The sequence below is a fragment of the Planococcus citri genome, chromosome 3, assembly GCF_950023065.1.
Source record: "Planococcus citri chromosome 3, ihPlaCitr1.1, whole genome shotgun sequence".
Lineage (NCBI taxonomy): Eukaryota > Metazoa > Arthropoda > Insecta > Hemiptera > Pseudococcidae > Planococcus > Planococcus citri.
Genome location: NC_088679.1, coordinates 68,456,502 through 68,470,811, shown reverse-complemented (window position 1 = coordinate 68,470,811; position 14,310 = coordinate 68,456,502). Strand labels below are relative to the sequence as shown.

At 35.3% G+C, this 14,310-nt stretch overlaps 1 protein-coding gene across 1 annotated transcript in view; it reads left to right on the top strand.

Annotated features, from left to right (window-relative positions):
* Positions 1-13,949, top strand: part of LOC135838494 (homeotic protein proboscipedia-like) — a 104,616-nt gene extending 90,667 nt beyond the window's left edge. The window contains exons 2-3 of the mRNA XM_065354156.1: positions 4,775-4,917; positions 8,457-13,949. Of these exons, the coding sequence (XP_065210228.1) occupies positions 4,775-4,917; positions 8,457-10,181 (1,868 nt within the window). The 3' untranslated portion in view covers positions 10,182-13,949. The remainder of the gene's footprint in view (positions 1-4,774; positions 4,918-8,456) is intronic.
* Positions 13,950-14,310: the final 361 nt, after the last annotated feature.

Sequence of the window (14,310 nt, the reverse complement as noted above, 5' to 3'; positions counted from 1 at the left end):
ACTCTAAATGGCAAAATTTCTGGTCATCACAGACATCAAACAAACTCTTTCAACACAAAAAAACAATCTTCCCCTGGAAAAACCTTAATCACCTAAACAGAAGAGAAGAAATAATTATAACCCGTCTAAGAATAGGTCACTCTAAAATCACACACAATCATCTCTATCAAGAAATTCCGAAACCCCCCTGTCAATTCTGTGAAAATGAACCTATACCTATCCATCCAACATTTACTATTCACCTGTCCTAAATTACAGCAAACAAGACTATCCCTCCAAATAGACCCAAATTCAATGTCCATTCCAGATAACCCTTCTGAAATCCAAAAATTTATATCCCTACTTAAAAGCACCAACCTAATAAACCAAATCTAAACCCTTCTAGCCACGGGTGTAATAATCGTGCAATTATAAACACCCAAAACAAAAAAAAAACAAAAAAAAAAAGAAGATGAAAAATAGAAAAATTGTTGGACGCTTTGACAAATGTAAAATGGAACCTGTTTTACAGCTTCTAAAAAAAGTATGGTTTTTGTAACGATGAATTTTTAATTTCAATACGTTTTTTTCGTTTTCTCTTCAGATATATATTTTTTTTCATTGTATCTTCCAAATTCTGTTCAAAGTGTCCGACATTAGTGGCACAACATGAAACGAAATTACGAGTACAAAAACATGACTTTAAGCCCGACACTTCTGCAAATCTTCACAAATATGGAGTGGAGGAGTGGCAGTTACACTCGCAGTTCCGAGAAACTACCTCAAGTACTCGAATTGAGCCATTGAGGGCCGAAAACATTGAAAAATCCTCCATTTATTGGTTGCAATATCGAAACATTAGACAAGGCGATGGAAAGGAGGACAGAGGTGGATACCATCCTTTTTTCTTGGTGTGAGAATTTTTGCTAATGTTTTTTCTTTAATCTTTAGTCAATTTAAACGAGAAAAAACAATTTTCAAAATTCTGGAAGAAGATAACCAAACTTGAAATTTTAAAAATTTGATTAAAAACTGGAAAAAATCCGGACTATAATGGAAATTTAGGCTAAAAAGTACGATAAGCAGAACTGTTAGGCACTTCACCGATTCTCCAATTACATCGAGCGATTTTCTTTGTTCGAGAATTCCCTCAAAATTTAAACAAATTTCAAAATTATACCTAGAAAAATTTCCAAAAAAAAATCTTAGGTACAAAAATCTACCTAAAATTTAAAAAATTCAAAAATTCGAGTTCTTTTAAAATTCCCAAAAAAATCATACGAAAATCCACTTACAGCTTGAAAATCCAAGCACCACATTAAGTTCAAAAATTTACTTTAAAAAAACTAACCAAAATTATAATAAAATATTTTCAAAATTGGAAAGTTTGTAAAAAAAATCGTACAAAAAAACCTATTCGTGATGAAAAAACCGCGAAATGATTTGAAAAATCATTAGAAATACTTTGAAAATCATGTTTCCATCTAAAACCATCAGAACATTACCAAAAAATCAAGAAGAAACCTAACGAAAATTTGAAAACCGAAAAGTAAGATTCTGGGCGTTCAATAAAATGTAAAATGAAAAGCTAAAACAGAACTTCTTCAAAGTGAGAAGCACTCCCCTCCCCCCCTCTTCCCAAAAATACCCCACAAATTATTAATTTTCAGAATAAATGAGAAGTTGAAAAAAAAATGGAAATAACAGAGTAATTCTTTCAAAAGGTATAGTTAAGTAAATACATAAACAACAAGAAAAAATTGCCTAACAAAGGCCAGGAATTAAATTTCTCAACACTACCTCGATTTATAAAAATGTGCACCGCACCACACCCCTCCCCCTCCTAAAAAATTGAAATTATCCACCACGACTGAAAAGTAAACTTTCTATAGGTATGTACTTTTCCTAAATATTTACACAGCGAATAGAAAAGTTCTTCCCCTCTCTCTTCCCCTTGAGTAGTAGTTATGCTTCTGAACGTTCAATTACCGTTCACCGCAATCGAGCCCAAATGGAGGGAGGGTGAATTTTTTTAAACAAATTCTTTATTTAAGAGGTAAAAAGATGCAAGTAGTTTGATTACTTTTTCCTGAGGTTAATAATTGAAGGGTTCAGTTCCAAGTCGGCCTAAGTCCATTTTTTCCGTTTCGAGAAAAACGCAAATGACTGTATTTCTCGCCCTTCCGCTTCAATAATAAATGATGTGATTATATGGTTGTGAAGCTTGATCTTTCTGCTTTAAAGTACCGTATGGTATTTTTTTAATTTTGCGTATTTTCAGCTTCAGAGCACGTCAAAGAGTCAGAAAAAGTGGACTTAGGCCACTTTGGAATTATCTGATGTTAAAAATTTCGAAAAAGAGCTGAAAAAAATGCGTTTTTTCAAAAAAAAATTCACGAATCATTAATTTAATACATTTCTGAAACAATTTCATTCAAAGCACCCATTTGTACATACCATGATGAATAATACATGTGAAAACGCCTTCACTCGAAAATCGTTGAAAAACTTCTGAAAAACCGCATTTGTATACAAATATTCGTAAAAAATGTATGATTTAGGCCACTTTGGAATAATCAGCTTTTTTTTGGAGCCGGCAAAACAGCGCTACTGAGCGAAAAAAGTAACGCCAGGGGTTGGGACAAGGTGGTAAAGGTGTTAACCAACCTGTACCACCAGATGGCGCTGCTAACTCAAAAATGATAAAAATGGACTTAGGCCGACTTGGAACTGAACCCTTCAATTATTATCGCTCACTATGGTGTTTCCAAATTCTACCCCAATTTCACGAGCACATTAAAAATATCTTCTTTAAAAAAATAACGGTTAAGTTGGCCTAGATCTCCATTCACTCACACAACACAGAAATTGAGCAACATGTGCCTCAGCGCAAGAAAGAAAATATTTTTTTAGATTACAAGACAAAAACGTAGAAACAATGACATACTTTTGTGTGATTTTTTTGGAAACATCATATTCCCAAAATGTTTTTTTAAATTTTTAAAACGATTTTTCGAACCATTTTGGAAATATGGACTTCCAACATCTAAAAAAAAAAAAAAAAAATGAAAAGCATGATTTTTGAACAACTAGTAGGACTAAGGCACTATAGCTTCACTCAGGTGAAATCGCTCGGCCATCTTTGGTGCAAAATAACAATAGAATTTTAATGAAACGTCACAGTGACGTTACTTGCCGAACAGCTGTACTATGCTGTGATTATAGCTGACGTCATCATTTTGCACCAAAGATGGCCGAGCGATTTCACCTGAGTGAAGCTATAGTGCCTTAGTAGGACTTTTCGAAGCCAGCAGCACCCACTCCAAGTTTATTAACCCTAACACTTAGTTCAATAATTTTAGCAATTTTATAAAATTGTTTTCTTTAGCAGTTTTTACATTTTCATCCCTGACCACGAATGGTGAGTGATGACAACAGGTTCAGTTATAAAAATCCAGTTTTAGAAGTTGATGGGTTTTTGAAATTATAAAATTTGAGAGTAAAAAAACCATCAAGTGCTGCTCTCCAATATCTTTGTTCGAAATTAACCAAAATTTGAGATGATGTCTTACTTTTTTCAACGATTTCGAAATTTTATTTCGCGTTGAATATTAATTAAATAATTACCTTATAGTTGGTAGGTAAAACTAGGAACTATTCACAAAAAAAAAAAAAATCGTCACTCACCAACACATTCGACTGCCTTTGAATGCAAGGAAATAAGTATTTTTCACAGCAAACCTGAAACAAAAATCACAAAACATTTCAATGATATTGGAAGGGAAAGGTAAAAGGTGTACATTCGAAATGACACAATCATACTGCCACGATTAAAGCTCAAATAATTCACTTCTTGTGAAAACAGAAGACTGCTGATGTGGCAAAAATCTTCAACTGACAAAAAATTTATCGTGTTTCCCAAAACCTAGTACCTACTCAAAAATTCTTTCACTCATCGCTTTCTTTAAAAAAAAAGCTCACATTTTCCTCACAATCACTGAAAATGAACGTTCTACAAACCTCCATCGCATCGGCATCGCCTTCATTCAAATTAACCCTCGAACCCATCACCTACTACTCGTATTTGGTTCAAAGTCCAGCATACAAAATAGCGTTACGACAAGTTGACAAAATGTAAACTTAGCCTTTTCTGCTACGCCATTACCTCTTAGGCTGCGTTATAAGCACGCGAACAAGGCGACTGAAACGAACTCGAAGATGAACAATAGACCGAGCCTGACTACGTCGACAATGTAACATTGTTAAAGACGTATTCACATCGCACGAAATTCGAACTCTTACCTCTTCGGGCACAAAAGATTTTCCCAAAGCTTTGAATAGGATCACTGCGAAAGCTGCTATAAAGTTGAAAGTTGCCGCAATGGCAATGTACTCGGCACTCGCTACTCGTACGAGTATACGCCGAACTATTGCCATCTACTCGTAAAAGTAAAGTTGTCGGTGTATACTTTCTCGCTGAATGGCAATGTCTCTGTTTACGGGTCGGCCTATGTGCAAACGACACGAAACCTACATATCCACAGGGCGGCTTTTTGATTAATGAAGAGATTCGGTCACGGTTAAATTAATCTGCAACTAACTTCTAAAACCCATTTGGCGATGTTTTCGCAACCTGCCAGGCGATATTTTAATGCTTTTGTTTGAAAATAAAAAAGTAAAATGCAAAAAACCACACCACACATGGCAACGCACCTATGAGAAAGATACTCGATTTAATCCCAATCGAATTCGCGATTATTCTGCTTATATGTATTTTGTTTTCCTTATTTTGCAGAAAATGGCGGTCCTAGAAGATTACGAACGGCGTATACGAACACTCAATTATTAGAATTAGAAAAAGAATTCCATTTCAATAAATATCTCTGTCGTCCTAGAAGGATAGAAATCGCAGCATCGTTAGAATTATCAGAAAGACAAGTAAGTTTTTGATGCATCTTATTTTGTAGGCTAATTACTCGTAATTATTTTAAGTAGATGTGTAAAAATAAAACCCTGGAAAAGACCACCTTACTCACAAGGAAAGTATCTCAAATGGAAGAAACATTTTTGAACCGGACAAAACTAAATCAAAGGAGCATTTTAGAATCAGGACTCGAACTCAACTTTTTTCAAAAAATAAAAGTAACTTTAGAAATGAAAAAAGCTTGGGAAAGTAACAAAAAAGTAACCAAAAACAAATCCAAACAATGACAAAACGTGAGGGAAACTTGTAATGTCTTTTCACATTATTTCCGTCAAGAAAATGAGATCGTTCAGCAACTATTTGGTAAAATGGCGAAACTTTTCGATTTTTGGCAATAAAAGTGACAATCTTCGGCAATTTCTGTCAAAAAAATGAGACTTGGGGCAATTTTTGAAAAAAATTGAGACTTTGAAGTTTTTTGCAAGAATTAAACCGACAATTATTTTCAGCAATTTTTGACAAAAACGAAAACTTTTGGTTATTCAGACAAAAGGCGAGACTTTTTGCTATTTTTGACAAAAGAGCAGACTTGAAAATTGCTGCAAAAGACAGGGCTTTTTTGAAAGCAATTTTTGGAAAAAAAAAGCGAAACTTTGTAGCAGTTTGTTCTTGGTAAAAAAAAAGACTCTGAGCAAGGCATTGATGATTTTAGCAAAAAGTAGGGTTTTTTGGAATTACTGACAAAAAAAAAACAACTATACTTCACCGTAATTTTTGTTGATGCAACTGTTCGGTGAAAAAGCCAGACTTTTTGAGAATTTTTACAAAAAGTAGAACTTCTAAGTAATGGTTATTTGGAGGGGGGGGGGGAGTGAAACGTTTTGGAATTTTTGGCCATAAAGCGACATGTGTAGTTAGCAATTTTTATCAAAAAACTAAACTTTTTGGAAATTATTAAATTGTTTTATTTTTTTCAAAAAAAAGTATGAACCTAAGGCTAAGATTTGGAAAAATTTAATTTTTGAAAATTTGCAAAAAATGTAACGTTGGTAACAAAAATTTGGAAAAAGTAACTTGGTTACTTGAAAAGCACTCAAGTTCGAACTCTGGAAAGGTACATCAGCTAAAATTTCAGGTGCCAAAGCGCATTTTTTCGATTTTAGATGAATTTTTGAAAATTAACTTGGACCAAAAATTACAGTATACCTACCCAATTTAACCCTCGCCTCTTAAATTAATTAGAGACGATTTTGAAACACATCAACTACAATTTCAGGCTCTAAAGTCTTTTTTTTTTTTTTTTTTTTTGATTTTTGGTAAACTTTTTAAAAACCAAATTGGAGCAAAAAATGAGAAATTGACCTGAAAAGTTTAAAAGTGGATACCCTAATTTTAGACATCTGGAATAATTTCAAACCATTTCGAGCATTTCTGGAGCTTCCAAAAAATTGTTAAAAAGTTGAAATTTTCACAAATTTTTTCCAAATGAGGTAGAAAAGGTAAACTAAAGTTCCTAATTTTGATGTACGGAGTTGATTAGGAGTGGTTTACAAACCGATCTGGAATCTCCAGCTGTATTTAGAAAATTCCATATTTTCAAAAAGTGTCTTAAAAACTATTCCAGTAGACCCCGATTCAGGAAAATTGATGAGTAATCGGTCAAGTGGGTAACTAACAAAGCGTTTATAGGTGCTAAAGTCGAATTGGACAGATTTTATGGAATTTTTTGGAAAACTAGAATTAATGAAATCGCTAGAGAAATATACGTTTTTGAAATGGTAAAAACTGATTTTGGAAAAATAGTGCATAATCGATCAAGTAGGTCATTGACAATCTACGATTTCGTTAATACGCGCTAAAGTTGATTTTGACAAATTTTTATGGCACTCTTCGAAAATTCGGAATTTAAAAAATATAAGAGGAGGTCCCAGAACATCTTAAAATCACCTAGAATCAACTCAGCATGTCAAAATTAGGGTACCGAGGAAATTGCAGCTTTTAAACTCAAATTGAAAAAAAAAATCAGTGGAAATTTCAACTTTCAAAAATCTGCTGTAAGCTCCATAACTGCTCAAAATGGATCGAACCCGTTTTCAATCGATTTGGGAAGATTCGCTCACCCTTTTCTCTCAGAACTCGTTTTTTCAAGGTTGGCCCCAAGTCCTTTTCCATACAATTATTACTAAACAAAATGAATAATTAAAAAGAGATATACTCGGTTGCGATGCAAAGTATAAGTTGGATTTTCTTGTTTACTATTTTGATGACAAATAAAATTCCTAGCAAATGGGAAATAATCGGCCGAGAAATGAAAGCTCAAAGTTAAAATTGTTGAAAATAATTCAATTTTGATTTTTAATTTTTCAGGCTTAAACTAAAAAATTTTGAAATCAAAATGTTTTATAACGTATGTATACACATTGTAAGGAAGATTTTCTAAAAAATGAGTGAAATCGGTTCAGTTTTCATAAATTTAGAAAAGGGGGCCCAAAAACCAATTTTTGGGCCATATCTCACCCTGTATATGGGACCAAATCAGTTCAAATTTTGGAATTCGGTTCAAAATGCAAATTGGAAGAAAACATATTTCTAAAATTTTTTCATGTTGATTTTAGCCCCCTTTTCTCCAAATTTGAGGCCCTTAAATTCAAAATTTGGGCTTTGCTATATTTTTCGCATCAAGTACTCGTCGAGAGCTTTCTATTTAAAAAAATTGCTTCCTAGGTACAAGTGGGGCAGAATGAGAGCCTGCTGAACTTTTTTGCTCGTTTTTTGCTTAAAGCTTTATACTATAGATACACCAAATTTCAGCATTCTAGGTCAATTTGGCAAAATTTCAATTTTTCATTATTTTTTGGCTCGAAGATTTTTGAAAATTCCTTAAACACCGAAAAATGTACTCCACTCCAGCTCCCGAAATTTTTGCTGATGATGTCTTGAAAGCTTTGATTTAGATTCGTCCGGTTAAAAAATGTTTGCACTTTCCTGGTCAGGAGAAAACCCAATTTTGGCTCATTTACTCGAATTTGAACTTTTTTCTTTCCCAATTTTTGAGAACCCATCAGTTTCTTCGTCTATTCCAAAAAATTCCTCCCGTCAAAATACGTCTGTAGCAAGAAAATTTTCAAAATTGAAATAACTCTGACTTTTTCAACAGGGTGATTAAAAATTTCACCATCAGCTACCGTATGAATGGTTTGATAATTTTTCAAACACCTTAAATCCAAATCAATGACCCTGCCGAAAATTCTCTCCACAGTGATCTTACAAGTTAACCAAGGTTACTACTTCTAAAAGTGCATTCACGCTTGATAAATCGCTTCTCGGAATAAAAAAAATTGACAATAGTCGGTATCTAATATGAAAATTTTCAACTTAACGATTCGCCAGACCGGAATTCCGCACTTGGTCGCGAACAAAGAGAAAGATACCAAATCGAACAACACGTTTAACTTTTCGCTTCCCGCGTAGATACAATAAATACGAGTAGCTAATTTCGCATCATCGTCATCGTCGTCGGTATTCTAAACATCTAAATTATATCCTTTTACAGGTCAAAGTATGGTTTCAAAACAGACGAATGAAACACAAACGCCAAACGCAGTGCAAACAATCGGAAGACGGAAGCGATAAAGACTCGACCAGCGGCAGTAAATCGACGAAATCGGAAAAATCTAAATCTCTCATCTGCGAAGACAAGAAAAGCTGTCAGAACTGCGACCTACAATCCGGTCTACTCGGCGATCACTTGGCTAGTCGTAATAGTAACAATTTCAACAACAATAGTAACGGTAGCACCGGTATCAGCAGCGCCGACAGCAATAGCAGCTCGTACGAAAAACTAGAAGAAGATTCTAGATCAAACGAAGGTAGCGGAGCGCTCACTTCGTCGTCTCCAAACTCGTCATCGACGCTAAAGAAACACGACGATATAGTGGTCAAGGTGGAGACATCCAACGCCATGTGTTGCTCATCGCCAAAAAGTCAGTCGAAGAAGCCGAATGTGCTCAGTCTGAAAGATACCAATTCGCTGCTGTCGTCGAACGATATCAAACCATGTCCGATACTGCCACCTTCTGTAGATAGTCTAACGCCTTCTACCCCTAGTACCATTCCGATGGCGAGTCCGCTCAGTGGCAATAGTCCTTATTCGGTGAAACCTGCTCCTCGAAGCCCACCTATACCTGTTTCCACCTCGGGCACATTCGCCAACCAGTCACCTCCGACTGTACTGGCTCAAGCAACATCTCTGCTACAGGTTGCCAGGCACAATACCCCAAATACATATCCTCTATCTCCTCAGCAACACAGGCAACCGCCCGAATGTCCTTTCAAGCTAAACCAATACAGGACATGTTCGCCTCGCGAAACGCTCTACCATCAACAGCAACTCCACCAATTCCCTAATCACAATACCCCTCAGCATCGTCAATCAGCACCCTCGCATCAAGCAGTTCCTCAACCACCGCTACCACCCCAGCAGCAACAACAGCAACAACAACATCGAATGTATAATTTACCAGAAACACCGCCTTACCGGCATCAAGCAGCACCCGCAGCTGTGCCCAGATTGAACGGTATGAACGCGGCCAAAGTCACCAATGCCCAAGCAGCGGCGGCGGCCAGACAATCGTATTGTCAGCAATATCCACCTCAGCAATACTGCGGCTACAACGGTACAGCCAGCAACCATCAGCCGTCGATAGATTTACCGTACCAAAGTTACCAACGACAGCAGAATTATCACAACCAGAACTACGCGACCGCAGCAGCCGAAGAGTACACTCATGCTCACGCCGCCCCAGGCAGTGTCAATTACGGCTCGTATCATTCGGCGGCCGTTTACAACCATGCCAGCAGCAACGAACATGCCAACCAAACGACTCCATTTTACGGCGCCAACCATCAGCATAATTACAATCACCAAACGGATTATATTAATCCGAACCCGAAACCGGTTCATTTCTACGACGAAGCCAGTCATAATAATCACGACGTACCTTACGTACCGTCACCCGATCAGTACACCAATCTGCCGGCTTCTAATTCTTCGGTAGTAATGACGCCTCCGAACAGCGTTAGGGCCGATTCCGCCGGCGACCAGTTCAATTCGTTTCATCATTTTTATACAAACGCCTCGCCCAATACGCCCGTATCCAACAATGTACAAAATACCAACATGATCTTACCCACCGATAACAGCAACAGCTCCAGCGAATTTAATTTCCTCAGCAGCCTAGCCAACGAATTTGCTCCCGAGTATTATCAATTGAGTTGAAAATAATTGTAACCCGAACTGCAGCTATCGTATATTTTTCTTCTTGTATTTTTTTTTTTTTTTTTGGTCGAGAAACCGCGAGTCATTAGGATGTGAACCGACAGTCGACTAGTCGAGTTGAATGGCCCACATTTTTTCAATTCGGCTACAGAAATTCCAATCAACTTGCTCGAAATTACGTATAGATTTGATTGGCGACCACGAAACTGGATGTAAATAAAGTAAAAGTGAGGTTTTCCCCCAATCTTTCCGCATCGTTTGCGGATTCGGGTTGTAGTGCAATATTTAATTTACATATAAACCTTTCGAAGTGATGTTTTTTTTTCTTTTTTTGAGCAGCGAGAAAACTTTCTAGTACCTATTATTATTTGTGTAAAAAAAGAGGCCAAATTTAATGTTTTATGCACTTTTAACGCTTTCTTCAAGAAGCAGCCAATGCAATTTTTTCTAATTCATCACCTCCCTCTCCCTCTTCCATGATCTCTCTAAAAGTTTCCAACATGAGAACCTTTTGAAGTGGAACTCTCCGATTTGAACGAAACCAAGTCAAATATTAGAAGAGAATGTCCTAAAACTCTCATAATCAAAATTTCAGGCGTTCAAGTTCACTTTTGGGTTTTTGTTGAATTTTTGAAAATTACAAAAATTCAAAAATGCTGTATACTCAGGGTAATTTTTCAACTTGTGGACTAATCTGAATAATTCCTTCAATTCAACCACCACACATGAACAACTACGTAGGTACTTTTGGACTATTCTGAAGTCCCCAGCGATTTTTCAATTTTCTGCAAATAACAGGGTGTCTAACAAAATTTCTCCGAAGAAATGCAGTACTTTTACAGTACCTTTTGCATTGCCTTATTTTTTTTATCCAGCTTAAACCGACCTCCCCCCCAGAAAAAAAATATTTTTGAACCGGTTGGAACTTGTCGATAAAATTTTTACAAGTAATAATTTAACAAGTGTTGCCATCTTTTGAGGTACAAAATGAACATTTTTTTAAAAATTTTCACCAATTAATTCATTTTGAGGTTTTTAAAAAATATTAAATAAATGATTCTGAGAAAAAATACAGTACTTTTCAGGCAAAATGCAGTACTATGCAGTACTTGCAGTACCGAGGATTTCAATGCAGTACTTTTACAGTACTTGCAGTACCTGCAGTACCTGTTAGACACCCTGAAATAAGTACTTCAAATCATTTTGAAAAGGCCAAAAATGAACTTAGACACCTGTAACTCTGGTCAGAGCTCATTGGGAAAGGGCACCTATTCGAACTTTTCAGGTGGTTACCACGAAATTCCAAGAGTTCCAGTTCAAAAATGAATTTTCGATTCTTCAGAAATTTTAAAACTTGTCGTAGGCTCCAAAAAAGCCAAATTTCGATTTTTTTAGAGATGAAAAAACATTGTTTGATATTTTTAAAAAATATACGGTCTTTTCACATTTTCTGGAATTTACAAGTTTGTCAAAAATTCACTTTTGAACTCGCACTTCTCTGGAATTCTACGGGAACCACCTGAAACGTTTTCAGAGGGTGCCTGGGAAAACCACTAACCAAAGTTACGAGTCCTCGAGTTCATTTCTGAGCCCTCCAGAGCGATTTGAAATTTCTAGAGAAATTTGAAAACTCGTTGAAGGCTCCAAAAAAAGTCGAATTGCGATTTTTCATGGGTTTTGGGTGATGCACCAGACGATATCTTTCCCAAAAAAAAATTTCACGATTTTTTCACATTTCCTGAAATTTCCAAATTGGTCAAAAATTCACTTTTGAACCCTCAACTCTAGAATTTTGAGGTACCCCTCAAAAACGCTCGAGAGGATGCCCAATAAGCACTGGCCAAAGTTCCAGGTGCAGAAGTTCATTTTTGGCCTTTTCAGAACAATTTGAAATTTTTGAAAAAAATTGAAAAATCGCGGAAGGCTCTAAAATGGCTCAAAAATAGGCGCCGATAAGTTTACGGCTAAGTTCAGTATAATCATAGCTTAAATTGAAAATATTATTCGCATCGGTCAAAAAAAAAAAAAAAAAAAAAATGACACTTCTAGAAAAACTTTGAAAATTGTCCTTGAAACAATTTTTTTTAATTTATTAAACTTTCAAAAAGTTTCCAACAATCCAAAAATTAAGATACACTCTTTCAATCCACCTCTTGTCAGGAGATGAAATTAAGGGATGATTTGAAAAAAATATCCATTTGGAGAGATGATTTGCTTTATTTTATTAAAATTACCTACTATTTTTCAACTTTTTTTTTTAAATTTCAAACTTTGAGATCATGGTAAAAAAATGAAGGAACGAATCCGGGATTCAAAATTTTCTCTACACGTCATCTTGAGTAAAAATCATGCCATTTTCAAACTTGATTCATTCAGCATTCAATTTCAAGACACTGTTGACTTTTATGTCCAAAGAAATATGTTCTAACTTTTCGACTTGACGACTACTTTGCTCATGTTTATTGACAAATTGAATCCAAATCTTAAAGCGGGTCGTGGTGGGAGAGAGAGGATGAATAAATTGCAGAAATGCAGACAACGAGGGTAATCACTTTCCTCAATTCCATTATACGTGAGGCTGCATACGAAAAGGGACCATACGATCAAAAAAAAAAAAGTTCCCTGAAATTGTTGTATGATTTTTTGGTCATTTGGTCCCTTTTCGTATGCGCTCTCACATATTATCTACTAAAATTCCTCTTCGTGCCAGAGAATTCAAAATAAAACGAAAATTTACGATAAAGAGGTGTTGGCGGGAAGGGGGGGGGGGTTGAAAATGAATCGACACTAAGTACGAGTAGATAAATGAATGAATCAGGACATTCCAATAAATCTCATTACAAAAATTTCAAGTATAAAACTACCTCCTCTCCCCGCTCTTCTAAGAACATTCTTAATACTCTTTCAACATTCACATTTCACTCACAGAGAAAAAAAATCGCCCAAATAACGAATACTCTCGTATACGAATATAAAAACATCCAAAAAAGACTCGCTTCTTGCCAGTCAGAGTCAATTTTTCAACCAAAGTGCCTAAATAATCTAACCAGCTTGAAAAATTTCCCAAATTCATTACCTTGTCAACTTGACAAACACTCTCGCGGTGAAGTAGTTGCCAAAATTATGCCTCTCTCGCTCGTCATAAAAATGCTGGTTCCAAAGTGCGTTGACATCCACGATGAAGAAATCTGTCGCTTATGTTACGAGTAGGATACCTACTACCTACCTACATATTTCACATGAATTTTATTTTTATCGATTAGCGATTAGTTTGTAAAACGATGTTGTTATAGCTTTAATGAACATTCTTTTTTTTCCTTGTTCGAATATCTCTGTTTATTTTGTTATAAATTTTTTTTTTTGCTATTTTGAGGTTTTCTTTTTCATTATTTTGTTTTTCTTTTTTGTACCTTAACGAATTTTCTGAGTTTGTTTTTTTTGTCGTTATTCGCGCGCGTAACGACAAAAATAATGTGTTTCTCTTTCAATTACTCATTATAGTTTCGTTTGTCCAGTTTGATTCTTCTTGATTATTATTATCATTTTTTTTTTTTTTGAGATTATTTATTTATTACTATGTTGTACGTACTGTACCATGATGTTTGTAATATAATGTTTTGTTAGTAATTATGTAGATATTATACATAAATAAATTGTTATAATTGTGTTAAGTTTAAAAAAATGACAAAAATTTAAAAAACAACATACATGTAGCAAACTTGTACATTTCCACTATTAAATTTTTCAAAATAAATATTTCATTTTGGTTATTGAAATTTACTTGTCGGTGTTCTGTCTGTGTATTGAAAACATTTCTCCCAAATGGTAAATTTAGACTGATTTCATGGAGGAAACGCCTTTCGGTGAGACGAGAATGAAAATGTTCTTAATTTACACTTTAGATGGCGTAGTTATAAGGTTTACTACATATAACCAGAAGTTTTGGATCAACTTTATTAGTAACGTGTAACTTGAGGTTTGTTTTATTTTTATTTTCTTTTTTTGAGGGGGTGGGGGTGGGGGAGGGGGTGAGGAGCATTCGTTGGGAGGTATTTTGGGTGAGTTATCGAAGTAGCATCCAAACACAATTTTCTCTGTATTTTTGCGATAACTCGATTAAATTTTAAAA